The sequence below is a fragment of the Anser brachyrhynchus genome (genome assembly GCF_964034855.1).
Source record: "Anser brachyrhynchus genome assembly, chromosome: 12".
NCBI classification, from domain to species: Eukaryota; Metazoa; Chordata; class Aves; order Anseriformes; family Anatidae; genus Anser; species Anser brachyrhynchus.
The window spans coordinates 14,120,840-14,148,169 of record NC_137707.1 but is presented as its reverse complement, the minus strand read 5'-3'; the positions used below and the strand labels follow the sequence as shown (position 1 = coordinate 14,148,169).

The window sequence follows — 27,330 nt, the reverse complement described above, 5'->3', positions numbered from 1 at the left end:
TTCTTTTAAGGATAAAGATATGGGGGGAGAAGTAGACACATGAAAGTTTTCTCTACTAACGAGCCTGCTCCCTCTGACTGACAGTGGAAAGAAAAGCCACGTTACACGTTGTCTCAGCTTCATATAGATAACATATTTATTGAAAATCTGTTTCACCAACAATGGTGAAATCATGACCAAAAATTACAAAACATCATGGTAGTTGGCTTTATAAAAATAAACTGCAGGACTATGTCTCACCGATTTGTACTAGTCTCTCCTGCCCCCTCCCTCCTTTACCAATGTAAGTTGCACTCTTCAGCGTTAGAGCATTCTAGAAAATTGCATCCCATCCAAAAAATGCACTTGCGTTCCCTTAGCAGAGGTTCTTAAAGTGACTCTTCCCCCCGCCCTCCCCAACAATAAATATAGAAAATAGCCTCTAAACAAATAAATTTTAGTTTGGTCAGCTTACAAAAAAAAGGTCCATTTTCCCCCTCGTGGGTTATGTAGTGACTAAGCAGCCTTTTAAACAGGATTCAAGTCTTTGGTGGGTTTGGCTGCTTAAAGCTGCAGTTTTATGTACAGATGATCAACTGAGGTCCTGTTATTTTCTCTCCAGAAACCAAAGACTATGAGATGATGTCAGATGCGTAGCGCCAGCATGGTCACCGCATTCGCTGCACCTTCGCCGGGAGTAACCGACCATCCAGGAAAGCAACTGGTAGAAGGAGGTCATCTTTGGCAAGCGAGAGCTTTCACACAGAAGGCGTCTTTGGTGGATGAACCTGTTGCATAAGCTGCGGTCGCTTCACTCGCGGTTTCCGTCTCTTTGGCCTACTCTTCGCTTTGTTGATCTGCACCACAAAGAACGCCAGAACCACCATGGCACCAAGGAAAGCAAAGACTGGAATGGTCTGTCCTACGTCCTGGTTGTACCGTCCGGGCATTATACCTAGAAAGGCAGAGAGGCTGGGAAGTGACAAGCGACCACAGGAGCTGCAACTTCTTAGCAGCATTAACGCTATCTAGCAAAGTGATCCGATGGCAGTTCTTACTCCAAGACAAAACAGCCATAATCAGATTACATTTCAGACAGGAAGATTAACAACTGCAGACCAATTAGCGAAAATAAGACAGGATGCTAACTAACTTAACAGAAAAGCACCAGCATTTCCACCTTGACCTACTTGGGAACATCAAAGCATAACCCCGATTTCCCCTGCAACAACCACCTTCTGTTCTGCATTAGAAGAGAGAAGAGATGCAAGCACTTGGATCTTTACCACTAAATGTTTCCTATAAATGCCATCAAACCCTCAAGCCATGAGAAAAAGGGATTTTGTTTTGCTCCAGAGACTGCACGTGCATGCAGCGAGGACGAGCTACACAGCCCTTCCTTTTTAAAAGCACCATTTGGTCACGCAGCTCGGGCTGGGAAAAGAGCATGCGTGAGGCTTTCAGACAGCTTCCAGCTGGGCTCATGGTGCCGAGCTGATACGGAGAGCACCATTACACTGAAAGCTGTTTCAAGTGCTCTACATCATTTGTTAGCCTAACACCTTCCCCAAAGCACTGTTCAGGAAAAACCCTTCTGGACTCTGCTTTTGCATCTGTGCACTCACAGAAGGAATTTTAATTAGGAGGTTTTGTATTACCGGGCCACAGCGCCCAAGGATGGAGCTGCTGCTGCCTACCACAGGTCTGAACAGCGCCGAAATAAGCCTGGACTGGCCAAAAAGCACCCAGCAAAATCTTCCTCGCTGTATGCCATATGACTCCTTTCGAATAAACTATTCATACGTAAAAATATTTCTCTCTGGCTCCATCAGTCAGTCTCTTACAACACAACCATATTCGTATTCGCGTGATTTTCACAACTGAAAAAGAAAACGTGTCCTCCCTCGTTCTGCTCAGTGTGTGTGTTTGTTTTAAAGCCTGTATAAAAAGCAAGCAAAACAACATCGTTCCAGCTTTTCAACCCTTACCTCCAGGAATGTCCCATGCTCCACTTTCACCAGGGGACAAAGGTCTCACTTGGGGTCGGTTCTGTCGAAAACTGGGCAGGGCCACTTTATCAAGGTCAATTGATAGCAACTTCTGATGTTTCCAAAGGTTGCTAAAAGAAATTCAAAGACAGATGTCTGCACACTTATTTCAGTAGCACAAGGAACTTTATAGAAACATGTATAGAAACCTTGCTGAAACCTGCATGTTACTCACTAATTCAGACCCAAACCACAATCCTGTCCATTCTTTAGGTTTTGCAGCTTGCAGGCCTCCAAAGTTCACTGCAGATGTCACAGGGACACACTTAGATCAACAACTATTTCCAGCAATTCTTTCTTGCACACAGACTACCAAAAGCTACCATTAGGAGCTCAGCAGACAAGCAAGCTGACGCATTTGCTTTTGAGTGACTGGCAAAAAAATACACCACAAGGCAGAGTTCGGCTAGCTGTCCAAGAAAGTGCTTCAGAAAACTATTTCAAAAGCACGTGGTGATGATGTATTTACGCAAGCCCTTCAAGTTGGGATCGCTCAATCATAACAATGTGTTGACCTGTGAAGCTATTTTTAAAATCCGTTGGTTTCGTACAATATAGTGTAACCATCAGGTGAGTCAGAATTACTCACTGAGGAGGCATTCATCATCATTTCCTCTCTACAATCTGGTGTTTCTCTAGGAAAGGAATTCCAGCTGTCCATTGCAAAAGCAGACGGAACAAATGACTTTTCTGCCGAACTTGGAAGCAAGACAAACCTGGGAGCAGTTTCATTCAAAGGTTGTGGTTTGGCCCAGGAGAGGTGAGGACAAGCAGGAAGGGAACGGGGCTTAGGGTCTCCCAGGTGAGCCTCGAGCACCTTTGAGTATCGATGCAGATGGTTACCTGCGATTCACAGTAGAGACAGACTGGGTTACCAAGAGACTGGGAGGATAAGAGAGTTCCCAACATTTCCCTCTGCCTAACCAGAGCTGCTGTAAAGCCAGGAGCTCTTTTTTTTTTTTTTTTAGACTCACAGCTAACTCTCACAGTTAGAATTACAGAGCTCACCCCAAGCTGGCCTTACTGGCATGTAAATTCAAGGGTCTGCCTTGGTCTGCCTCAAATTCCACCCTGACACCCCATCAGGTGCTGGTTCTGCTTGGTAAATAAGGCTCTCACCTTCCATCCGCTCCGGGAGAGAGGCACCCACTCCTGATGGCGGTCGCTGGCGGTTTTCGGAATGGCTGAGACTTGGCGGTGTCACCCCGTAGGAGGTGTACTGCAGGAGGGAATCCAGGAGCCAAAAGCAATCTGTGGATTTCACAGCCCCAAGCCCCAGCACAAAACAGGCATTATGCTACACTTCAAATGGCTTATCTTTCTGTTAAACAGGGTACGGTGGCATTCAGAAGCACAAGGAATTTCTCATTCTCGTTATTCTCCTTTTGAAGTTCTAAGCCTGATTTTGGAAAGATGCAACTTTCAAGCCCTCCTCCTCCACCACTACACAAACACAAACTTAATATGTTCAGTCTGAAAATATCTTCTTGTCTTGTGTACCAAATCAGGCTCTTTTGGGGAGAAAGTCGCAAAATGACAGGTCTTAAATATGGGAATTCCAGTTTGGACAGAGCCACCCAAGCCACTGCAAAAAATTATGAGTTTTTTTCAGTAGAAACACAGGGAGCTCTAGGCTTCTATATTACTTCTATAAGGGAAAGAAAAGCAACTTTTTTTTTTTTTTAAGATGACATAATAAATACCTTGCAAAGAAAATTAAAAACAAGGCTTTTTTTTTTCTCCCCAGTGGAAAGTTCTGACTCACTTGCTTTCCCAAGCTTCAAAAAAAAAAAATAAACAGGAAGGGGAGAAGTTCTGGCTACATTCCAGCTGAAGGAAAAGCAGTACCGACAAAAGCTGTTGGTTTCCAGCCTGTTGTGGACCACATCACAACATACTTCATCATGGTTTTCCTTTGCACTTCAACAACGTATGAAACCTTGTGTTGATTTCCTCCTGAATTACTGCTGCCTTAAGCCAGAGCTACCTCTAATGCACGTGTACTCTACCTGGTTAACAACACGGTCCCCTGAAATTTCCATTTTCAGGAGCGGGACAATGTCTTTCCAGCCATTTCCACCATACAGCAAAGCTACTTTTCTCAGAACTTCTCAACCCAGGGAAAAGTTGGCTGGGAATGGGAATTAATCTTCATAATCCTGGTGTCCCTTAAACCTTCACCTTTGATTGTTAAAGAGGTCAATCAGATTTTAAGGATTTATATTCACAAATGCTAGGAATTTACCTCAGTTAAAGCTACTGATGTCTCTGCAGGAGGCACAGCTCGTGGTTCACAACTCAAAAGCTAACTTTAAAGGATTTTTTTAGAGCCTCTTTAGAGCCTTCCACTTTTTCCTTGCTTCACAGGTCACACTGAATTTAACAGCATTAGGAGGTCACAGAGCATTACTCTATTACTTAATTTAAAGCTGCACAAGAGGAGCCGATGTGTTGGTGTTATGGCAAGTCACTGGAAGCCATCCAAAGACAGACAAGGAGAAACCAGAAAAACTTTAAAGAAAATGTTTGGAAAAGAGAAAAATGAGCTAAAGATGGAAAGCTCACTTTGGCAGTAAGTTACTTTAAACGCTAATAAATTAGGCAAGGGATGGAAGCCCAATATTTTAAAGTATCAGTGACAAAGACCTAAATATATATATATATATATATATACACATATATATATATGTGTGTGTGTGTCTGTGTGTGTATGTACATATATGGGGCACTCTAGTTACAATTGCACCTGACAGCATTTTCAGTAGAGTTCCACAGAAATGAAGTTAAATCTCACATAGGAATGTTTAGAGATTCCCTAGAAAGCAGCTGTTTCTAGGGGGAGCTGTAAGAAACCCGCTGGACACTTGCTAGCTTAAGAGAATAATTCCTTCTGTGTGTCAAACGTACACACCTTTCTGTCGATGGCTGTCATCCAAGCAATTAGAGTCGCCATACAGAACAATTCTGCCACCACCTTCAGAAGGAACTTGGTAAAGTCCCAAAATAGGGACATTTTCAATTACAGCAGTCTCCTGTTTTAAAACTTCAAGACCTAAAACAAAGCACAAAGAAATTTCAGAGCCTGCAAAACAACGTCAAGTTATCTACAGAGCAACACATTCTACACTGTAAACTTACAAATGCAGCTATGCCTGTCTTCTTGTCTCAGATTTATGCAAAATGTTTTTAAAAAACAAACAGACATGGTGTTAAGATAAAAATCAAACTGCTGCAAGACCCTGATTGTGAAGTTTTCTACTGATATCAATGTTTTCCTTCTTTGGTGCAGAAGCAAAAAAAAAAAAAAACCATCAGATCCTGGAAGAACTTCAACAGTCTCAAATCAAAAATCCTGATATTTTCAGCAACATGTTTTAAATCAAACTGATCTACCTTAAAAATCACGTTATATTGTTTTAGTCCTGCAGAAGTCTACAGAACCTGGTAACTTAAAAATCAGCCGTCACAATGCATACTGCTCTTTGCCAACATACTGCTGTCATGCCTACTTTCTCCTACAAGAAAGCCTACTATGGAACAAAAAAAGAGATTAGGGAAGTTCCATGAAACGCGACATCTGTCTCTCTGCAAGCAGCAGCTGCAAGACAAGGGCTTTGACTGAACTCATTTAAATCAACAGTTCAGGAGAAGCCCATCTTAAAGACTGCTGGGCTTGCATCTCTCTGCAACTCTGCAGTACCCACTTCCCTCATACTTCACCTGCTCAGCTTTCAATTCAGGAACAAATAAAAGTATTGTTTAGTGAGGATACATATGCCAAAAGAAAAAAAAAGTAACACGAATTTTCCCAACCTTGCCTCTACTGCAACCTTTGGCAAACTTCACTCCCTCCTCACCCCAGCTGCTCTTTGAATTGGCAGGTAGAGCCAGGTTTTGTTACATCCAGCCCTGCCAGGGTTCAGAGATAAGCCTTTTCTGAAACACTTGCACCAATATTACAAAGAGCAATTTGGAAGTATCATTGAAAAGCCTGCATCCAAAAGCACTGCGCATGACTGAACAAACTGGCAACTTCAAACACGTTTGCAAAATATTTACAATTTTAATCAGTGAATGAAAAACATGGAAAAAAGCAACCAAAGGAAGGTATCATGGCATGAATGGATACATGCAGCAAAACCCAGAGGACACGTGGCTGTAAATCTGCCCTTTGCATCTTACAAATCTGTCCAATTGTTTTTATCTCCAGTGAACCTGAAGGCTGCCATAAACAGCAAGAAAGAAAATGCCCCGATTCATGAAGATACTAAAATAAAGTCTGTAGAAAACTGATTTTTAGGCTGAAATGCTTCCCACCTCCAACACTCATTTCAAAAACAAAGTAAGATGACCAACCTCAAAGTACTTGAGCCAACTGTTTAGTCTCCTTTACTTTAGATGCTGCCTTCAGAGAACAGAAGCAAAACACAGAGCTCTTGTTTCATGAATTGAAATGAGAAGGATTCAGAGAAAGCAGGTGCAGCAGGCTACCTGTCAAATGCTGTCTCCCTCCCCCTCTCATACAGAAATACCTAAGCCATCAGCACAGAGCATTTCAGGGGTACCACCTGCTCTCCCAAAGGCTGACATGGATGAGCTCCTTACTGCTCCAGAAAATTTCTCTAGTAAGTAATCACATGTGCCTACTGCACACTAAGTCACCCAAAACTGCAGTGCACTTCCTCATCTCCTCTGACAGCTCCTGACTTGTAGCAGAAGCTATGCACACACTTCTGCTCCCACACTCAAATCCTCTACGTATGTAGACACAAACCTGACCCATGATATCATTAAGAGTCCTGGTCAGCTAGTCCTACACAGCACTTCCTAAAGGCTCTTAAAAACAGGTCTTTGTCGCCTGCTGCTGTTACAGCTCTGAATTAGTACCTCATAAATTCAAAGGTATTACGATAAAACTTAAGAGAATGGATGTGCACAGGGAACAGATCACTCTGGTCTGAAAGCACAGGCTTTCTGTGTGCCTAAGATGTTTCCCTCGTGAGAGTCTAGTAGGCAAAACTTCGTCTAACAAAATCCTCCTTACCTATACCCTTAGGTCATCACAGCTACCGTAACACACAAACCAATTTTGGCAATGATTAGATTAATTCTGTGTACATATATATTTCGGTATCACTTGCAAGTTGTGAAAAACATGGACAAGGAACACAATCTCTTCCCCTAAAGCCACACACACGTGCAGATGTGTTTACATACAGCAAAAAGACTGCACATATACACTTGAATACTGCTGTACTATATAAAAACTGTGTATACACAGTCACGTTGCAGCTTCCTTTAGATATCCAACTGCACATTTCACACAAAATGAAAAAATACCCAGCCTTTCAATGCATTTTTCACTCCACAGTTTTTACACCTTTAGGCTTTGTAACTTTGCTCTGCACTGACTAACAAGTTCTACTTAAAATGCAGAGAAAAGACAAGGAAAAACATACCTTGATCTTTAAAAGTCTGTGCAATTACAATGCCATCTTCTGGAAACTTTGCAATACTGCATCCTGATGCATAATTCACTGAAAGACATCACAAAATTGCATTTACAGACTAAAAGTGACGCTTCCCCCTTCCCACCTAATTCAGTGAGCTGGCAAAACAAGCACAGAAGAAAATATTTCCAGGAACATTTAACATTTATCCGAATTTGTGTATTTTGACCAATACATATAGATAAGGCATTTATTTCTAAGTGCACGTTTTCCAGGTTCACCTCTACATACTGCTTTCAAGCTTTTCCATTTATGAGACTGACACTGCCCTTTTTTAAACTGAAAAGCTTCATCAAATGCAGTAGCTTGCACTAAGAGTCATTATTTATAGAGAGAACCTGTCTCCTTCAGTCAGTGCTGGGGAGTGTACAGAGCCCCGTGCCTTCTCTTTTCACATACACATTCCAAATGAACCGGTTGGAAGGCAGAGATTTAGAAACAAAGCATGAAAACAAGTGACTTGGTCAGAAAAAAAAAATATAATAAAGACTGGCTAGACCTAGAAAGTCTGAAAGCAATCAGGTCATGGACCTGTGCCCTAACCACGAAGTCTGAACTTGGAACTAGTAAAACACACTCATTTCGGGCTACTTCAGGGAAATCGATTCAAAAGATCATGAGAACAGGAATTTACAAAGCTTCTCAAGATGCTTTGACGCACATCTAAATTGGAGTATCCCAAGGAAAGACTCCCAATTGATTTTCTTCCTCCAAAATCTAAGATTTCCACTTAACTGCAAAACTAAAACTATGACTAAACCAAAGGCTTCATCTTGGCAAGCAGTATTTATAGTACAGAGAAATACAGACGCCCCAAGAATACCCTTCACCTGGAATTCAACCATAAACTCAGGACATTTGTTATCTTGTCTGAAAATTTATTAGATGCAGGAAACGATCACGTAAGCATGTTTATCAGACTCTGTTCACTCAATTTCAGAGCAGTTCCCTCGACTCTCACTCAAGCTGATCCTCACAGGAACTATTTTCCAAACAACCAACGTACTGCTGACAGCCTGTTTTAGGCAAGGGACTCCAGTACTCACTTTCATGGTTTGCCAGGGTAAAGTCGCCTTCGTACAGCCCATCGCTGAAGGCCATGTTCCAGACAGACAGCAGGTCATTGAGAGCTGGTATGTTAGCACCTCCAGTGTCAGGCATCCACCACTGTCTATAAAAATATGTGTAACACAGTGAATTAGTATAAAGAAGGTACTCCTAGAGTCTGTATTACGAAAAATCAAGTCTTTCCACATGCAGACTTTTTCAAGTCGCTAAAATAATGAGCTCAAAACTCTCAAAGCCTCATTTAACTCCGGGGCACGTGAGCGGCTGTCTCTCTGACACCTATGATTCTGAGCAGAAGTAAAGTAACATTAATGTTGTAAAGCTCTCACTACATTCCAGTTCCATAGAGAACTTTGTTTTGCTACAAAGAAATTCAGTCTTAGGTTTGTTGTTTAGCTATGATGAGGCAGAAGTCAAGTCATGTCATTTGCTTCTAGCTTTTTCTAATGAAGCAGTGTTACTTGCTCCCAAGCTGCAGAAAGATCTTTCTATCTTAACATAAAACAGGCTGAAACTACACTAATTAGAAGGGTCTTTACCACCACCGTTGATATTAATTTATTTTCCCTTTAGAAAGTATACTGGAATAATTTCAACATTGGCTACACATCCCAGTGATACAGTCCGCAAGCTACATTTCTTTCTAATTCTGCTCTCCAAAGTGAAAACGTCTCAATTTTTCTTTGCCGCTCTCCCATTTTTTACTTCTTTCTATTGTACATGTTTTCCTGGTCTTTAAAATAAGATTACATTACCAAGGGTGGTTTCAGGATCATGGTAAAATAGGAATATATTCTCCTTAAGCTCTGCAGCTTAAGGTCAGTTTTGCTTTTGAGATACTCCCCTTCTTAGAGGCAGCTCAAGAAGTGCTGCAGGTACTAAGGCACACTGTATCCCATTTGGGGTTTTTAGGACAGTTATGTCCATAAAACACCAGTTCTATGACATTGTATTTCCTACAGAAATTAAAGAAAGAGCTACCTCGTGTTTTCATCATAAAACTTGACTTTTCTCATCACAGATGTGTTGTACCAGTCACTGAACACTATAAGCGAAAGGCCGTTATCAACATCCCTCCTCAGCTTGGTGATCTCTTCGGGAAAATACTCTTCCTCGCTGTCCACCATCAGTAAAGTCCCTGCGTGTAAAAGAAAAAGCAGAGTTCACCAGCCTGTTCCTTGTCATGTTATCAGTATTAACACAACCCATGCAAAAATTAACACAAGTGGATATTTTGCACAACTGTCTCTACACCACTGAAAAGCACAAACAGGAAAAAAATACTTTATTCCCTGAAAATATGGTTGTGCTTTTACATTACTCCTAAATATTAACCCATTTTGCTTCTTCACTTTCTGATTGTTCGGAGAGGTGGTAGAGTCTCCATCCTCAGACACAACACAAACCTCAGCAGGATGATACCCTGAGCGATCTGATTAAGTCCTGTGGTCCTTGCAACCCTGCCAATTCTGCAAATCCAGGCAGTCTGTGTTTAGAAAGCCTTCTGATAAAGGTCCTGCAAAAAACAGGTTAAGGATCTGGATGACAGGCCAGTGTGTACCCTCAGCAAGTTTGCACACAATAGAAATTAAAGAGAAGTGATAGATGGGCCACAGTGTTAAGCTGCTCCATGGAGGGACCTTGACAGGCTGGAGAAGTGAGATGGCAGGAACCTCACACAGCTCAATGTAGGGAAATGCAAAGTCCTGCGCCTTGGAAGGAATGATCCCATACACCGGTACCTGTATGGGCTGACCCTCTGGGATGCTGCTGTGCAGAGAAGGACCTGGGAGACCTGCTGGGTAACAAATGGAGCGTGAGCCACTGATGCACCTTTGTGGCAAAGACCAACAGCATTGTAAGCTGAATTAGGAAGAACACCACCAGCAGGCTGAGGGTGGTTCTTCCCTCTGCCCAGCAGTGGTCAGACAGTTCTGGGGTGCTGCATCCAGTAAGACAGGCACGGACATGCAGAGAAAGAGCTGGGATTGTTTAGGCTTGAGAAGAGAAGGCTCCTGAAGAATCTTACTGACGTGTATAAATAAATGTCTGATGGGAGGGAGCAAAGGAGATAAAGCCAGACTATTCTCAGTGGTGGCCAGTGAAAGGCAAGTGGCAATGGGTGCAAACTGAAATACAGGAAACCCCATTTAAACATAAGAAAACTGGAATGGGTTGCCCAGAGAAGTCATGAGGTCTCCATCCTCAGAGATGCTCAAAACCTGGCTGGACATGGTCCTCAGAAACCTGCTTTGAGTAAGGGATTGGACTAGATATCTCTACTGAACCCTTGCAACCTCAGCTATCCTGCCATTGCACACTAACAACAACATTCATGTTCAGAGGGGCCAACAAATGCCAGGATCACACAAAGTCCTGCTGTCTCTTCTAATTCCAAAGCAGCATCATTCAACATGGGTTGCAAGATTGGAAGAGATGTCTCTGCTTCATCAAGTCTATTCCCCTGCAAGCGCACCTGTCATGTAACTATTTATAAACAGATTTAGACTGTTTCTGAACCACATTATTTACCCCCCACTGCTTCTACTGCAGAGCTTCACCAGAGTTGTCATTAGAAGACTTCTATTTCAGCCATTTCCTCATTTCATTTACCAAATTTATTCCACCTGCATATTTCTGTTCCATTTCCTCTCCTTAAGTGCCTTCTCCTTCACCTCTACCTACTTGCATTTTTCAGGCACAGAAAGCACTCACCTCCCACCTTAGTCTATTTTGGCAATCTAAAAGCCAACATCTCCTAGCTTCTCCGATCTCCTAAGGAGAAACATGAGCTGTAGCTGACAAATCTGTGAATGCAAAGCAGACCTGCCCTTGTGGTGCCCTGTCAGCAATAAATCTAGAGGTCTAAGAGCAAACTATTTTATTATGCTTTTAAGGGCTACCACTTCTGTCTCCAATTGCACATCTGCTGAGCTCAAAAAACAAACAGTACAGCATTTGTTGAAGAATCAAGAAAAACAGAAGATCACTAGACCACATTTCCAGAACTAAGAAACTGTCAGGAAAATGCACCCTCACTTTACAATCCACTGGAGAAAAACCCCAGACCAAAAAAAGAAGAGGGCCTTATCGGAGCCTGTCAGGGTTAACTAGAAGGGCATACTGAAGCAGAAAAGACCGTGGACAGCTCAGTTTGTCTCCTGCCTAGCAAATCTATCAAACCTCCAAATCAAACACAGAAGAAATGAACCACACTGATCTGCTAGCACACAGGGTTGTAGAGAATACTCTTCCCCCTGTTTTATCTATCCACAAAGACCAAAGTTTCAAAATGCCACTGCTGAGAAAACAGAATGGACACTTTCAATTTGAGTCTGCATTCACCCGTGCTTCATTCTGACTGTGCAAAGATCTTCTGGCAAATTCAGTTCTACTTCTGTGGGACTGAATACAGAGGGGCTTTTAACCTACTCAGAGGTGGGTTTTCCTTCTTGTTTTTTCAAGATAAGGATACAGAACTGCACTAATTCTATTATACTCCCAAGCAAGCTTCTGCAGCGACACTTTGCACCATTTAGTATCAGCATATAAATAACAGATACACCCGCTGTTGTAATATTTTTCTATCTAGCATTTTATCTCAGGTCCCCACAACATTTTTGGTCTTCTAAGACACAGGCCATTTTAGGAAGACGTTAACAGTGCTGAGAACAAGGCAATTAGCACACACTTACCATACTGACTTGCATCAAAACATGTAAATGGGGAACCAAGAACTTCAACAAAGTAACCCATGCTTCTTAGGTGCTGGTACATGTCCCTGAAGTTTGTGTGGATATGGTCTCCATTCCTTAGGACAAGAGAAAAGACTGTTGAAGACATTTTAATTTGGCATAGAGGAATCTGATTTACATCCTGTAATGACAGATTACTTCCTAGTTTCCTTTCTGAAAGGTCCATTTTTTTCCAAGGATAACCAGTGGTTTTCCAAGTACCATCCCTTCTTTGCAAACTTTTTCCACAAGTGACACTGGTTCTGAGTGCTATGAAGATAGGTAACACAGTCAAAGCCAGAGACTGAGAACATCCCTTACAAAGCACAGTTCTGTATATTTGCAGCACGTCACAGAGGAACACTGCTGCATTAAAACCAGATCCACTTCACAGGACTTCCTCCTCGAAGAGCCAGTAAGAGCAGTTTTAACCACTAACTGGAAGACGCACACAGGACAACCTGTAAATAATTGCTGAACCTCAGCAGAGAAGTTCCTAGACAACAGGTCAGCCATTCCTTGCCTCAGTCTAATTTCTCTTTTTTTTTTTTTTTGATAAGTGAAAAAAAAGCAGCTAATAAAGTGTCTCCCTCAGTTCCATGGGAGAAATCACAGAATCATCATAGAACGACTCGGTTTGGAAGGGACCTTGAAGATCATCCAGTTTCAACCCCCTGCCATGGTCAGGGATGCCACCCACTAGATCGGGTTGCCCAAGGCCCCATCCATCCTGGCCTTGAGGAATTCAGGACAGGAAGGAACTGTGCCTTGAAAACAAACCAAAAAAAAACCCAGGAAAACAAAACAAAAGAGTGTTTTAAATGGGTATTTAAAAAGGTTTTCATTTCATATGAAACAAAAACCATAGAGAACAACAACAAAAACCTGCACAAAAAAGCATGCAGAATCTAAGAGATTTTCATGGCACACTGAAAAAGGCCAGGGGCCTCTGGCATTCAGTGAAGTTACTCTCTATCATTAATACACAATCAAGAAATACTGATTTAATAGAAGCTGAGATAAATACCAATCCAACGGATCATTCTTCATCCTCAAATTATCCCTGGGGAAGTATCCTGGTGGATAACGGAGATTATGATATTGATCCCAAAGGACTCGCTTGCTACGAGGCGGAGTAGGAATAATCTTCACTTTTATTGGAAGCTTCACCGTTGAAGTCTGCTCTGCACCGTTCTTAGACTGAAGGACAGAACAAACCACAGTGAAACTCATTTCCCCCACTTAAACATTCACCAGTTAACTGTGGAGTGTAAAAGACTGAAAAAACAGAAGTATCAAGTCTATTTTTAGTAACCAGTACCAGCTTTGGAAACCAAGAGCTGATGTTTGCCTTGCATTACCGTTGTGTGTTTTCTGCACTCAGCTGCTTATATTTCTGCTCAGAAGGTAAAGTACCTGAAATACCTTACAACTGTCATTTGATTTAAACCTTCAAAACCTTAAAATCTTCTCAGGAAGTTCTCAGGAACTTAAGGATGGTTCTGTGAGAAAGACACTTAAGCTGTCTCTTTTTCAAAACATTTTACTTAGAATTCATATTAAAAAAATGACATTAAGAAGACCATTATTTGTACTCGTCAATTCCTTGAGCCCAATTTAACTTACGCGTCAAATTACAGGACCAGAGTAATCCCATAAAAATAAGGTATCTGTATATTGTGAAGCAGCTTTAATAATTAACACCACTTCACCCCCCCACCCAAAAAAACACAGAACTCACTTTATTTTCTGCAGGAGATGATACTGTGATCATAACGTGACCTTGAGCGATGCCTTCCCAAGATGCTGCTTTCTTCGCTACCGAGATAGAAATTGCTAAGTATCCAGACCAAGGCCACAACACAGGGGAATAGGAGAAAGCCACTTCAATATTATCCCCATTTTGCGGGAGGTAGGGCTGCCAGTCTGGCTGTGAAATGAAGACAGGACACTGGTAAAACTATTTGAAGTCACTAATTTCTGTACACACAGCCCTCCTCCTCTGCCCACAGGAATAACCCATCTTAGCTTTTCTGAAGATAATGCCAAATTACAAGAAGTTCACAAAGCCAAAAAGATACATGTTGTGCCAACAAATTAACCTAGTCGTGACAGCCTTCATGATCCAGAGCGTACACCTTTCAGAGACATGACCCTAAGCATCTCTATGGACAGCATGCTAAGTGCACCCAATTTAATGTTTTGAGGTCCTGTGCAAAAAGGTACTGGCAAAGACATGAACTTTCCTTTCTGTAACAAAACGGGTTATGACTAAGAGATTCAAGCAGATCACACTGGGTGTGCCTGAACATTACAATTAGCTAACGATGTTGGATAAGAGCTTCTATACCCTTTAGTGTAAAGCTCAAATCTAAAACAGACCTCAGGATACACACTAATATGTGGAAATTAAGCTCATTTATATTGGCTGGAGTTTTGAGATACGGGCCTTCTGTAACTTGGGACAAGTTACATATCTGTTCTGTAGTTAACCTTACTTAAAGCTTAATCAAAAAAAAGTTTAATCCTCTCTTTTCAACCAACATGTTCAGCAATACTGGTATAAAATAACAGATCTTGCAGCAGGCCTTGATAACCCAACACATTCAGGTCATTTTGACCACATAACAGGCACAATTAATAACATCAGGATCCTTTACTGAGATTTCTTATGCTCCAGACCAAAGAGATGAGGAAAGAATATCCAGAAGATCTTAATTGCTATCAGAACACAAAGAAATCTCTAAGTGGAATCAATCCAAACTGGTTTTACGGAGACAAAGCACTACACACCCCTGAAACCTGCTGCTGGAAAATCTGCAGATAGTTCATGGTGACAAGTCTTACTAATCTGGGTGCGTCCTTTAAAAACAAACACTCTGCATCTCTTGCTCTCACCAGTAAGAAAGGTTACTTGTTCTATCAAATGTATAGCTAAAATAGTCCTTTCTGGGAAACTTTTAGTAACGTTAATAGTCAGGACTTGGAACAACGTTGACTCTTACCTTGTCCACAATTCTCCCAGTGACTCCCATGCCATTAAGGATAGTAACATTAACAATGGTTGGCATCCCTCCGTAATATATGGGCTGAGAACAATAGGGCCACATGTAGGGACATTCTGTCAAGTCAATATAGCTTGGACTCAAACTAAAAGCAAAAAGAGAGGAGGCAAAATTTAAAAAAAACACTATGAGGTACAGGCTGCTATACAAAACTGATGTATGAGAAAATTACAGATAAAACATGCCAGTCACAGTAACTGTTTCAAGCACTCATCTCACTTCCCAAATATGTCCCAGAATCTTCCTTTCCCCTCTATTTTTATTTATTTATTTATTTAAGTTTCGTGGTGGTTTTTTTCTCCACAAAGCAAAAGAAACTTTTCAGCAGTGAGAACATTGTCATTCTGGAAAACTAAAATTTGACTACTGTTCCATTTTGTTCTAGGTGGCATTCGTAACATCTGAGAGCTTAAATTGAGCCTAGAAGAGAAAGTACATTTAGCTTTCAAAGACACTTCAAGCCCCTACACTGCTCTAACTTGAGTAGAAAACAGTGACTTTTTATCCCCTCTCCTGTCAAAATCCATGCTTCAGGATTACGTAAGATCTATGCAAGTTCTCTGTTGCATAAGCACAGATTGCTTAACTGAATTACAGGCATATCACCTGCTCTCTTAACAGAAATATAGCAGATTATAGTATATTGTTGATTAATTGAGGATTAGAATTAACCTGGCCTGTGGTTTATAGCTGTTGAGGATCTGATAAGCTCTCAGGAGATCCAACTTGCCATGTCCTTGTTCAAACATGTTGACTCCAGGAAGTCTCCGTGCCGATGCAATAAGTGCCTGCTTCATACTTGCTGGATTCACCATTTCACGCTTCTGAACTGTGCTGAAATAGGAAACAACAGATCACATTAGGTGGCCTTTATTATTCTAATTTCTTGCTTGTCTTGCTTACTGTTCTGCCTTAAGCTGTCATTTCATTTAAAGCAAATGCAAACAAAAATTAGGTTGTTGTGAACATCTACAGTTTCTACTTGTCCATTATTAATTGATTTCCCACTGGCATTGCTGAAGATGAAAATAGAAGTGACAATTTTCTGACAGATTTCTCTTGAAAACCAGTATTACATCAATTTTTTTCCTTACAATGTGCTCCATAACCAGCAGTCATCATAACCAGAGTAGTATTTTTATATGCTAAATACAATATTCTGAAAATCCAATCCTCTGTAACTGGCAACTTGCTGGGATCTTCCTCTGCATAGCTCTTTCAGAGGTAGGCAGAAATAGCTTTGTTGTCTAAAGAAAAATGCATCATTTTACAGAGGAAATATAATGATTACTTCAGATTTTGGACATAAGAGTTCTTTATTTGAAAAACTCTTCTCTCATCTTTAGGTAGTAACAGTGACAAGTACAAAGTAGAGACTTGCAACTCCTATCTTCCTCTTAAATTCTTCCACGCGCAACAGATAACTTACGCAATCGGATAATAACCATAAAAGCCCATACAATAAAATTTACAAGTATTTAGATAGCTACCTGCTGTAGGTGCCTCTTTTGAGTAGCTATTCTTCTACACAAGTGACAAAAGCAATTCAAAATGATCAAACACGTAACAAATTTACTTTGTAAAACTGCTCTCCCTAATTATATTTTCAAATATGTAATTATTATTCAAAACAGGCCCAGGAAGGTTAGAGCCAATCAGAGAAGGTAATGCCTCAGGGAGCAGACCACCAATTCTACCCCTTTAGATTGTTTTTTTTTTTTCTAAATGTAAAAGCAATTTGGTTTCATTTGGTGGGTTTAAGTTTGTTTTTTGTTTGTTTGTTTGTTTTTTAAATGACCCTCCTGTATTGGAATCTTTTAAGGGACTCTTATTTAAGCCTTACCTTACTAACAAGGTAACAGCTCCTGCTACTACGGGAGACGCTACGCTTGTCCCAGAGAGAGAGCGGCATCCGCCTTTCATACCAGAACCTCTCACACCAGAGCCATAGGTAACAATATCAGGCTTCACTCTACCATAACCTCCAGGCAGCTCCTGTGAAAAGAGTACAGATGGATTGGTGCCCTAATACATTAGGAACACTGCTTGCTTCATTTGGGCATTTAAACTAACTAATGGAGGTAATTCAGCAGTAAAACGATTTACTAGATCAGCTACGGTTCAACATAAGAGAATGTCATCTAACACTTAAAGAAGGGCTCAAACTGTGTGTGGCAAATCCTCAACCCAGGAAAGGGACGTCAACATTACTGCCAGATCCTCCAGTATCTGAGCTGAGCATGAAACTACCAACTAAATGATAACCACGTTGCTACCTGGCTAATGAGAAGCAGCACAAACAGAAAATAATACGTAATAGCGTCCTTAATCAAGATCACAAAGCAACCTCATCTGAAATCATGTGTGTGGTACCAGTCACCCCAGTTCAACGGTCAACTGCAAGCGGAAAGGATATGAAATAAGCACAATGTTACACGTAGCACCAGGGAAGCCTAGGATTTAAGAAAAAGAGCCGGCTGGCCTTCATTTCTGCACTGATTTGTCCTCACTGGGATTCAGAAGGCACCGGGCATTTTAGAAATACATATCAGAAATGTCAAAAGCGGCCAACATTAATGATGAGTACTCCCAGACAGAGTATTAAGCTTCTTGCTTCAGGTCTTACATCATTCTCTTACAAGTCCTAGCTTCCATGAAATCTTTTATCACTGTTCACTCCACACACACCAGCTGCATGAGATTACCCCTCTGAAAAAGGCTCCCTTTTGAAAGCACTTATTTTGGTTGCATATGTGGCTGGCCACAGTTAAAGTATCTTACCCAAGTAGTCATTCCCCGAGATGAAAAGCGAGCTATATTGTCTTCAAAGTCAATGCCGCCTACTCCAATCACATCCATCTGGTCAGCTGGGTTATTCAGAGTCCTAGAACAAGTTGGGAGTTAGCAAGACAATAATAAGAAAAAAAACACACTACCACAGCCATAAATTTATACAGATAGAGGGCACGTTGCCATCAGATTTTTGTCAGGCCTTCTTTCTATCTAAACTGCACAGAAACAAATTTTGGTCCTGCCTAAAACAGTTATGCTCTATCACTAAAAGCAACTTCACAAGCACTTAATAACTCACATGTAACTTACACCAAACCCTATATCTTCAGGACCAAAAAAATAAATCTGTTTTTAGGCATCTATTTTAGAAATACACTACAAATAATTCTTGCTTGATCCTTCTGTGTTCTTTAAGCCTGAGATCTGTTCTCAAAGATGTCTGCTTCTACTACTGCGGCAGTACCAGTTGGAAGCCCTGCTGTTCTTTTACTAACTTCTCACTGTCTGAATGAAAAATATTCACCTAAGTAATTCACGAATGTATTACTAATGCAAATAACAGAGAGAGACATGGGAATCTACCTTCGGTCACTTTCTATGAACAGATTACAACAAAAAGGAGGAGAGAAAACCCTCCAGAACAAGCACAACTACTTCCAGAACCACTTAAGAACATATTTGCCTTTTTTTCCTCTTGCCATGGGCAGGGATGCCACCCACTAACTCAAGTTGCCCAGAGTCCCATCCAACCCGGCTTTGAACACCCCCAGGGATGGGGCATCCACAACCCCTCTGCGCAGCCTGTTTCAGTGCCTCACCACCCTCTGGGTTAAGAATTTCCTCCTAACACCTAATTCCTCTCCCCTCTTTTAGTTTAAGACCATTCCGCCTTGTCCTACCCACGTCAGAAGTTGCTCGCCATCTTTTTTATAAGCCCCCTTTAAGTACTGAAAGGCTGCAGTGAGGTCTCTCCAGAGCCTTCTCTTCTCTGAGCTAAACCACCTCATCTCTCTCTGCCTTTCTTCACAGGTGCTCCAGCCCTCTGATCATTTTCATTGCCCTCCTCTGGATCAGCTCTAACAGATCCTTGCCCACCAGAACCCAAGTGATCACTGAAACCTACCCATACAGAGGGCCGTCGTTGCCAATAGCAGAGACCATGATCACGTTGTTGGCAGTCAGTTCCCATACCTACAAACAAACAGCATTTACAACAAGGCTCTGCCACCAAAAAGACTTTTTGAACAAACTGAAAAGACTCGGTTTCCTCATGCTAACCTTGTCAACAAATGGATGATCCATGAAGTCTGGCCCACCAATACTTAGATTCAGTACATCTATCTTCTTTAAAATTGCATAATTAAAGGCATCCAGAAACCAAGATGTATATGAGACCTGCATAAGAAGAAAACAAAAGCTGTCATTGGAAAATCCAGTGATTCCATAAGGATACAGACTTCAGAAAGATAAAGTGAAACAACACAAAGAAAGCACAAAACTAACAGTGGTTTCCTAGTATTTCTAGTGCTCAATATATTTATATTTTCAACACTAAAAAGATGAGACTGTAACACATTATTTCTGAAAAATGTACCAGACTTGAAAACTCTAAGACATCTTGTAGTAAGCTTCTTTAAAAAAAATATATATCCTTCCCACTTAACAAAGAAAATTTATCAATATTTACAAGTACTTGCAGTATTCCCAAAAGAAAGGATTAAAACAGCAATTATCTTTAAAGGTAGAAATTAAAACACTTGTAGAGTAGCTACCTGGTTATTGGTGAACACTCTAAAGATGTGCAGTTCTGCATTTGGAGCAAATCCCTGGCATTCTCTCATGCTGGCTATCACGCCTGCTACAAAAGTCCCGTGGCCTAAACCTATCACAGACAGAAGGGAACAAAATAAGATGTTAGAAGATAAAACATTTCCTTTTTATGGATTGTCATTGTTAAACACCACCTATACTATAAATCACATTGATCCAACAGACTTCACAACAAACTGTTAACGCTGGGTTCAATCCTCATCTTCTTAAATTGCATTTTGCTATTGAGTTCAGAGGGGCCAAGATTTCCAGGTGATGAAACCTGGAGCAATGCACACTCCACAGTCTATTCCTAGTCCTAATTGCTATCAACGACATCAGGAGCCACACAAGGGAATCATGACAGATTATTTTGGCAAATGCTAGTCATGAGGCTAGCATGCGCTTATGTAAACTTCTTAAAAGATATTTATCCTGCCTCTGTAATAATCATATTTGGTTAAGGGTGAAAAATATGACAAGAAAACATTTTTTCCTCTCCTGAAAAAATAACGTGTTTTTTCTTTAGGGGAATGCCTGCTCTATATTTACAAGCTCAAAAGCTGCCTGTACAGCAACCATCTGGCCACAGCACTATGAGGAAGTGTGACCAAAAGCAGGTGCCACGATGCAAAGAAATACTGTGCTTAATAAAACCATGGAGGTGCACAGAACACTGAGCAAGATACGCATACACATTGAATTCTGATTGTCAGTGAGTCAGCTGGCAATTTAATGCACAGACCATATGAAATGAATAAACTGTGAAAGCACACGGTCAGAGCAAGTTAGGGCCAACACATGAAAAAGGAACACAAATATAATGCAGAAAATAAAAAGTTATTTGGAATGTCAACAGCTATGAGCCAGCATAGCATTTGTCAATGAAAACTATATAGACTAGAAAAAAATACAGATCGCAAATCTTGAATTAGTTTCAGACTGCACAGTAAAGAAGGAAAATACTCCCCTCCTAAGTATGGAAATACATATGCACTGTGAAACAGCAGAATACAGTGTTTTCTTCCCCTGACATTTTCCAAAACCTATGATGAAAAACCACATATGATTAAAGGAGGCACACGCAACACCCTCCTGGAATCTTAATGCTATTTGTTGAATTTGGCAAGAGTACAAAGCACTCAGGATACTGAAAAATTAAGCTTAAAATCTCAAGATATATAGTTTCGACAGATGTTAACAGATGTTTTGCCACCACAGCAGCAACAGCAGCTTTGCAATGCGAAATAGCACACATCACGTTCAGGAAGGGTCTCCCAGCTGTGCACAGTAACTCACCGTCATCCAATGTTCTCTCATTCGTCCAGTTTGTTCTCTCCTTTACATTTTTGAAATGGGGATGTTTCTCACTCAGCCCAGTGTCAAATACAGCTACTCTTACGCCAGCACCTAATAAAGGAAAAGGATTGTTTGGTTTTTTTTTAATTCAGCTTCCTAACAAATGTGTTCTGCCAAGTGAATGAATACTTTCATGTTTAATCTGCACGTTTACTCTTACTCCATTGCAGAAATTGAGCCACAGATCATAAAACACGACTACTTCCTCGTAAGAACAGTACACACACACACACACACGCGCGCGCTCTGTAAGCATATAGGGCACCTCAAAACAAAGCATTGCTCAACCTTTCCGGAACTGGCACCCAACGAGATTAATACTTATCAGCCAATTAGCATTTCCTTGCGCTTCACTTGCTTCTCAAAGAAGTTATTCTAAACCAACAAACGACGGCGTACCCGTATAACCCATTTGCCAGAGGACATCCGCCTGCAGAGTTTGAGCAACTTGGCGCGGGATAGCTCTCAACAAACGCCTGCTCGAATGGCGACCTGTAGCGTGCCAGAAGCCAGAACCTAAAGAAAGACTTGCTCTTCTCAAGGGACGAGACGACTGCCATTTTTGAGTCCATCTGGTTTCATTGCAGTGCAACACAGGATCAGCTATATAGAATCCAGACAAGGAAAAAAAAAACAGAAAAGTATGAGGAAAAACACAGGATTTGCTGTTTATGCAAATATCCACATCACATTGTTACAGATTTTTTTTTCTAGATACATTAATGGTGTCAAAGTGAAAGCTTCCATTTTATCCACTAGGGATATGCTGGTCCATAATGTCTGTTAACTGACTGCTGCAAAAGAAACATTTCTACGTTGGAGATGGATTCGCTGCCATGCTTTAGGAAAGTTATGGCAAGGCCCCAATAATGCATAGGCAAAGGAACAGATTACTCTAAGTTAAAGAAAAACTGTAGGGCGCTTTTCATTTATACAACGCTAAACTAGCAGTCCTAATTTTTTCCACAGCAGATCTCATGCAACCACACATAAAATTACGTACAGTCTGAATATTTGAGCGATCGGAAGACCTTCCGCTGAGGTGTTACTCGCTTGATGTTTGGATGATCTTCCAGTGTCAGAACTCCATCCTTCTGTTTCTCATTGATCTGGATCACTTCAAAATCACTGGGATAGTCACTGGCTGGGTTGTTGCGGGGTACAATCCTCCAGTTCTCGATATCACTGCTTTTTAGTGCACTTGAAATAAACTTACTTCTAGCTTTAGCTGTGAAGTATCCATTAAAAGCCACAATATACTCTGGAACAAGAACACAGATCATCAGAACTGATGTTTAAAGCAGCTTACTTGCACATGCACTTTATAAAGATCTCAATATTTCTTTATCCAGAATTAATAATCACAATTTGAGGCACTTTTTTTTTTTTTTGCTTTTACAGGTCTGCAATTTATTCATGCACTACGTAAAACTTTTGCATGATATAATCTGTAAAATATGATAAAGACCTTTGAAAGGAAGGCAGAATTGGAAATAGCACGGAAAGGTGAAACAAGTGGGGTGAGCAGGGGAGAAGGACTGTCACATCCAGCAGTGCAAGATGCCATTTATATCAGCATATCTATTCATATATACGTCGGTTTGATATGCCAATTCAATATGCTTCCTCACATGCATGAATTAAAGTCATCCAGCCTCCACACAGTATTTTGAGTTTTAGGGGAAATTACTGGCACCACCTATGACTCACACAAAAAACAAAGCTGTCCCCAACAGCCCAGTCCTTGACCTGCATTAGGAACTCGTGGGTGCACCACAGCCCCAGCACACATGGCTACGTTTACCTCAATAAGCCCCTGGCTAACTAATGCACAAGATGTCACTGCTGATATCTTGTGTATGTGTAGGTACATAGCTTTGCTGTGGGCACATTATGGGTACCCAAGGGAATAACCAGACACAGGGTCGAGGGATAAATTAAGGACAACTCAGATACTGACTTCTGATACTGAGTCAAGTGAGTCAGCATGTTACGTGACCCCACAGTTTCAGATACAGCAGAGATGTTGTCCTAAATGGCAGCTGTGCACCCTGCAAGCACTACAAACGATACGAGCTTATTGCTCATCCTTCCTCCACAACCTGCTGCCATTCATACACCACACGTTCATTAAATTCATCCTGCAGTTCTGCAGGCACAGAGCTGCCCATGCCAACAGACTGCATTCTACGCCCTGTTATTGTTTGTTCCTCCTGCCTCTTCACTGGCTAGCTTTGTCCAGCCTTGCAGACCTTCCCCAATTCAGCACCCACCTTTGCTCTGCTGCTCCCCTTTGCCCTTTCAGGAGTGGTATCAGCCTTAGTTTGCCTTTCACTGGCTCCCCTTGCACTTATCTTTGCTATTTTCCCACAAATGTACTATCACTTCAGAACCTTTTCTTGACAAACCCACACATTTCTTGTCTTTCTCATTCCTTTGTAGCCCACTTATGGACATGAGAGCCTTAACCACACCACCAAGCGGGTCAAAGTGAACAGCTACTAAGCACACCAAAGTGACCTGACCTGACCAGACCAGAACTGCCCACCTGAGCCTTCCCACTCTATTTTCACTTTTAACCTACTCTTTACTTCCCCCCTCTTCCTTTTCATGTTCTTCAAATTTTGTGCCAGGTTAAACCAAGATCCTTTGAAAAAAAAATCTCAATTTGAATGCAGATAATTTAGCAGATCTACTTGTACAGAGTCTCTGAATATTACAATTGCACAAACAACACAGTCCAGTAACATTCACTTGAACTTCACATGGATTTTTTTTAACGCTTAACTCTATTACCATGTTCCACGACTGTTGAAGTGAATTCCACTTTTAGAGTAAGGCGAGAACATCCAGGACATATGTGAGCCTCATGGGAGGAATTCCCTAGTCTGGTACTGAAGTGTTGTTTGCCACAGAGTAAAATAACAACCAGAACAAACCAGATGTTTGCAAACTTCATGGTCATAGAAGAAAATGCTTTCATTCCAAAAATTCCATATAATCAAATCACACTTTTCTTCGTTATAAACTAGTTCATTTTTGTTTCAGTAAACACTGCTTTCACTGTGCTGCTCAACTGGATATTCTTAAAGCTGCGTCCAAAGTAAGTATCGATTTCATGGTCTTTTGAGGTAAAGCCTAATAAACAGGCTCATTTCTTTCTACGCTTCTTCTCCATTTTGTACTAAGAGATGCGGTCACTCGCAATATGGTAGCTGAGTCCTGTACTCCATTGCTGATGGCAAAGTTAACTCCCTAGAAGAACTGGCAAAGTTGTTTGCAAGCCAACCTGCAAGGCAAGGCAAAATAGTTAGGCAACAGGAAAAAGTTAGCTTCAAGTTTGTGTAAACGTATAGCATGGAAATCTCAAAAGATCATTTGGCAGTCAGCATTAGAAATAGCAAGGAAAAAGTTGTGTGTTTCATTTAGCAATTTTTCAAGAACGCTGGAGTCTCTACCTGGCTCGCAACAGAGCATCTGTGAAATACACAGGTATTAACCTGGAAACAGAACAGACAGCAATGACAACCAAACTCTACCACCCTTTGCGTAGGTGGAGTAAGAAGAACAAAATGACACGCAAGGCCCATTAAAAGGAAAAAATAAAAAGCAAAATAAAGTACTAGCACCATAAAAAGCATCCAGAGACTCAAAAAAGCATGGCTTTTTTTTTTTCCCTTCACATCAGGAATATGGCAGATGAAAGTACTGCTACGGTACATAATTTGACACAAGGAGAATCAGGTTTAAGTTCTATTTCAGGAGCCGGTGAGGACAAGAAATGCTGTTACAGGAAGCAAATCTGCACTCCCTATATTTGAAAAGAGATTATCAGCATGAAAGAAGCCTTTCAAGTTTTCTTGAGGTGCATTACCACAACCTGAGAACATCAGGGCAGAGATCAGAATTGTAGTAATGTGAAGTTAAACACTGGAAGTGTTTTCCACATGGAAGGGAAGCTTCCTCCCTTTGTGTTCCAAAGCAAAAGAAATGTTCAAGAAAATGAAAAAAAAAAAAAAAGAAAAAAGGTTTCCTAATGTTTAACCAGCAACTGATAATTAAAAAGCCATTAAAATATGAAGGAAGAGAAACATTTTTGTCTGGTCTGCCAGACCACGTGGAAAAGCCACAGAGAACAACACATTCCCGCAGCAACCAGGACTGAAAAGCAGGAACCTTATTAAGGACCTCACACCATTTAGGAGAATAGCGGGCCAATCCCAGAGCAAATCCTTGAACAAAATGCATCAAGTTTTCACGTGACATCTGGTGCTTCCCTCTTATTTAAAACCCTCAAGTATTTCTTTGTCACAGCAACAGCATTTCCATCTCTTTCCACCTGAGGGATAACACCAGACCAGGCTGCGATCACAAAGTTTTCTCTTCATCCCTAAGCTGAAGGCAGTCACAGGACCCTAACTGCTGAGCTCGGCTGCACTCTGCACACCTTATCACATCGCGGGCTAACAACCCACACGGCAATAAAACCAAAAATCAACTCCAGAGATGAATAAAATAAAATAAACACAACTATGGCATCCGATGGAGACCCGAGCGAAGGAGCAGTGCGCTGACAACCCGGAGTGTGTGACTCCCTCGTAACACACAGAGAGCTGGGGATTTGTCCGTGCCCCAAAAAGCAACCCCCGGACCCCAAAAAGCAGCCCCCAGGCACGTACCCCCCAAAAAAAATTTGGGACCCCCAGCGGAGACTGTAGGGGACGGCCGGGCCCGGGGCCGCTCTGCCCGCGGCTCTCTCCGCTATTTACCGCCCGTTACCCCCCGCCCGAGGCCTCGCAGGGAGCAGCAGGGAGCCCCCAGCCCCTGCTGGGGGGCGGAAGCCGGCGTGAGGCACGGGAAGACCCCGGGAGAGCCCCGGGCAGCAGCCCCCGGAGCGCGGCTGCGGGCTCCGCAGCGAAGCGGGGGTGCAAGCACCGGGGGGTGCAGGCATCAGGGAGCGCAAACAACAGCTACCCCCAGCCCGGTTACCGCTCGCTCTAAGGGCCCGGCGCTCCCCACACTCATAAAGGAGGCGCAGAGAACGCGGCAGCCCCGCAGGGACCGGCCGCCACCCGCCCGCCGCCCTCACCGTGCCTCCACCGCCGCCCCGGGCCCCGCCGCCGCCATTTTGTGCCCTGTTTACCCCCACCTCTCGCGAGAGCCCGGCGCATGCGCGGCGCGGGGCCGCTGAGGTGATGCCGCTCCGCCCTCAGAGCTGGGGAGATTTCGGTCGGTTTTGGTTAAAAATTGCCGGGGGGAAAGGGAAAGAGGGGTCCTACCGCCCACCTGCTCCTGGAATACCAGGAGCACACTTTAAGAGGGACCAGCTCGAAGAAGTTCGACCAGCTGAAGAACTTTTCCGTTCTTCTGCCCCCTTTTTTGGTGGGTCAGAGCTTCAAACGGTTAAATTACAAATAGCTGCTGGGCTATGATTTAATAGTGCACGCATTTAATATCCCTGTAGCTTACTAAATGCTCTTAGCTGCATAACATGATTGCTTTTGGGAAGAGCAATTGTAAATACACAAGCTGCGTTCTCTTGCATGTTAAAAAATGAAAGGAGTTGCTGCTCAGCGTTACTCCGGAGAACGGTTGTTTGAAAATCAGATTATTCAGATATGACTGAATGGACTTTAACTCCCGTAAAGAAATGTGAAGATATGATACTGTTAATAGGGAGTGACAAAGCCAAACACAAAGGAGAGCAATAGAAGTGTTTTACAGTTTCATAACAGTAAGCCTTTGCTAAAAATAAATGCATTTTTCACCCAGCCTCTTTTAAATCACCTTTCTGAACACGTGTAAGTCATCATTAGGCACACCTAATACATACTTTTGAAACAAACAGCTGTCAGGGCCAGCTGAGTGTAGTCTGCTAACCGGAGATCATGCAGACCAAACACGCTCACGAGTTCCTGCCCTGATCCCTCCCTGCCTGCTCCTGCTCCTTCCCCTTCTTCCCCAA

General features: G+C 41.9%; 1 protein-coding gene across 3 annotated transcripts; it reads right to left on the bottom strand.

Moving 5' to 3' along the window:
- Positions 1–113: 113 nt before the first annotated feature.
- On the bottom strand, positions 114–26,654 carry MBTPS1 (membrane bound transcription factor peptidase, site 1). Of its 3 annotated transcripts, none has more exons than XM_080551918.1 (23): positions 26,515–26,654; positions 24,162–24,654; positions 22,369–22,626; positions 21,765–21,968; positions 21,306–21,416; positions 19,970–20,079; positions 19,476–19,592; positions 19,321–19,388; positions 18,186–18,288; positions 17,248–17,399; positions 16,077–16,238; positions 15,345–15,489; positions 14,081–14,269; positions 13,367–13,539; positions 12,301–12,416; positions 9,587–9,743; positions 8,584–8,708; positions 7,487–7,564; positions 4,939–5,079; positions 3,147–3,278; positions 2,744–2,870; positions 1,968–2,098; positions 114–934 (listed from the first exon to the last, which is right to left on the bottom strand). In XM_080551918.1, the coding sequence occupies exons 2-23, from the start codon at positions 24,346–24,348 to the stop codon at positions 738–740; spliced, it is 3,183 nt and encodes a 1,060-aa protein (XP_080408044.1). In that variant the 5' UTR covers positions 24,349–24,654; positions 26,515–26,654; the 3' UTR covers positions 114–737. The 3 variants fall into 3 exon arrangements, with proteins under 3 accessions (XP_080408044.1, XP_080408043.1, XP_080408045.1); XM_080551917.1 differs by having other exon boundaries at positions 26,455–26,529; XM_080551919.1 differs by lacking the exon at positions 26,515–26,654 and adding an exon at positions 26,045–26,068.
- Positions 26,655–27,330: the final 676 nt, after the last annotated feature.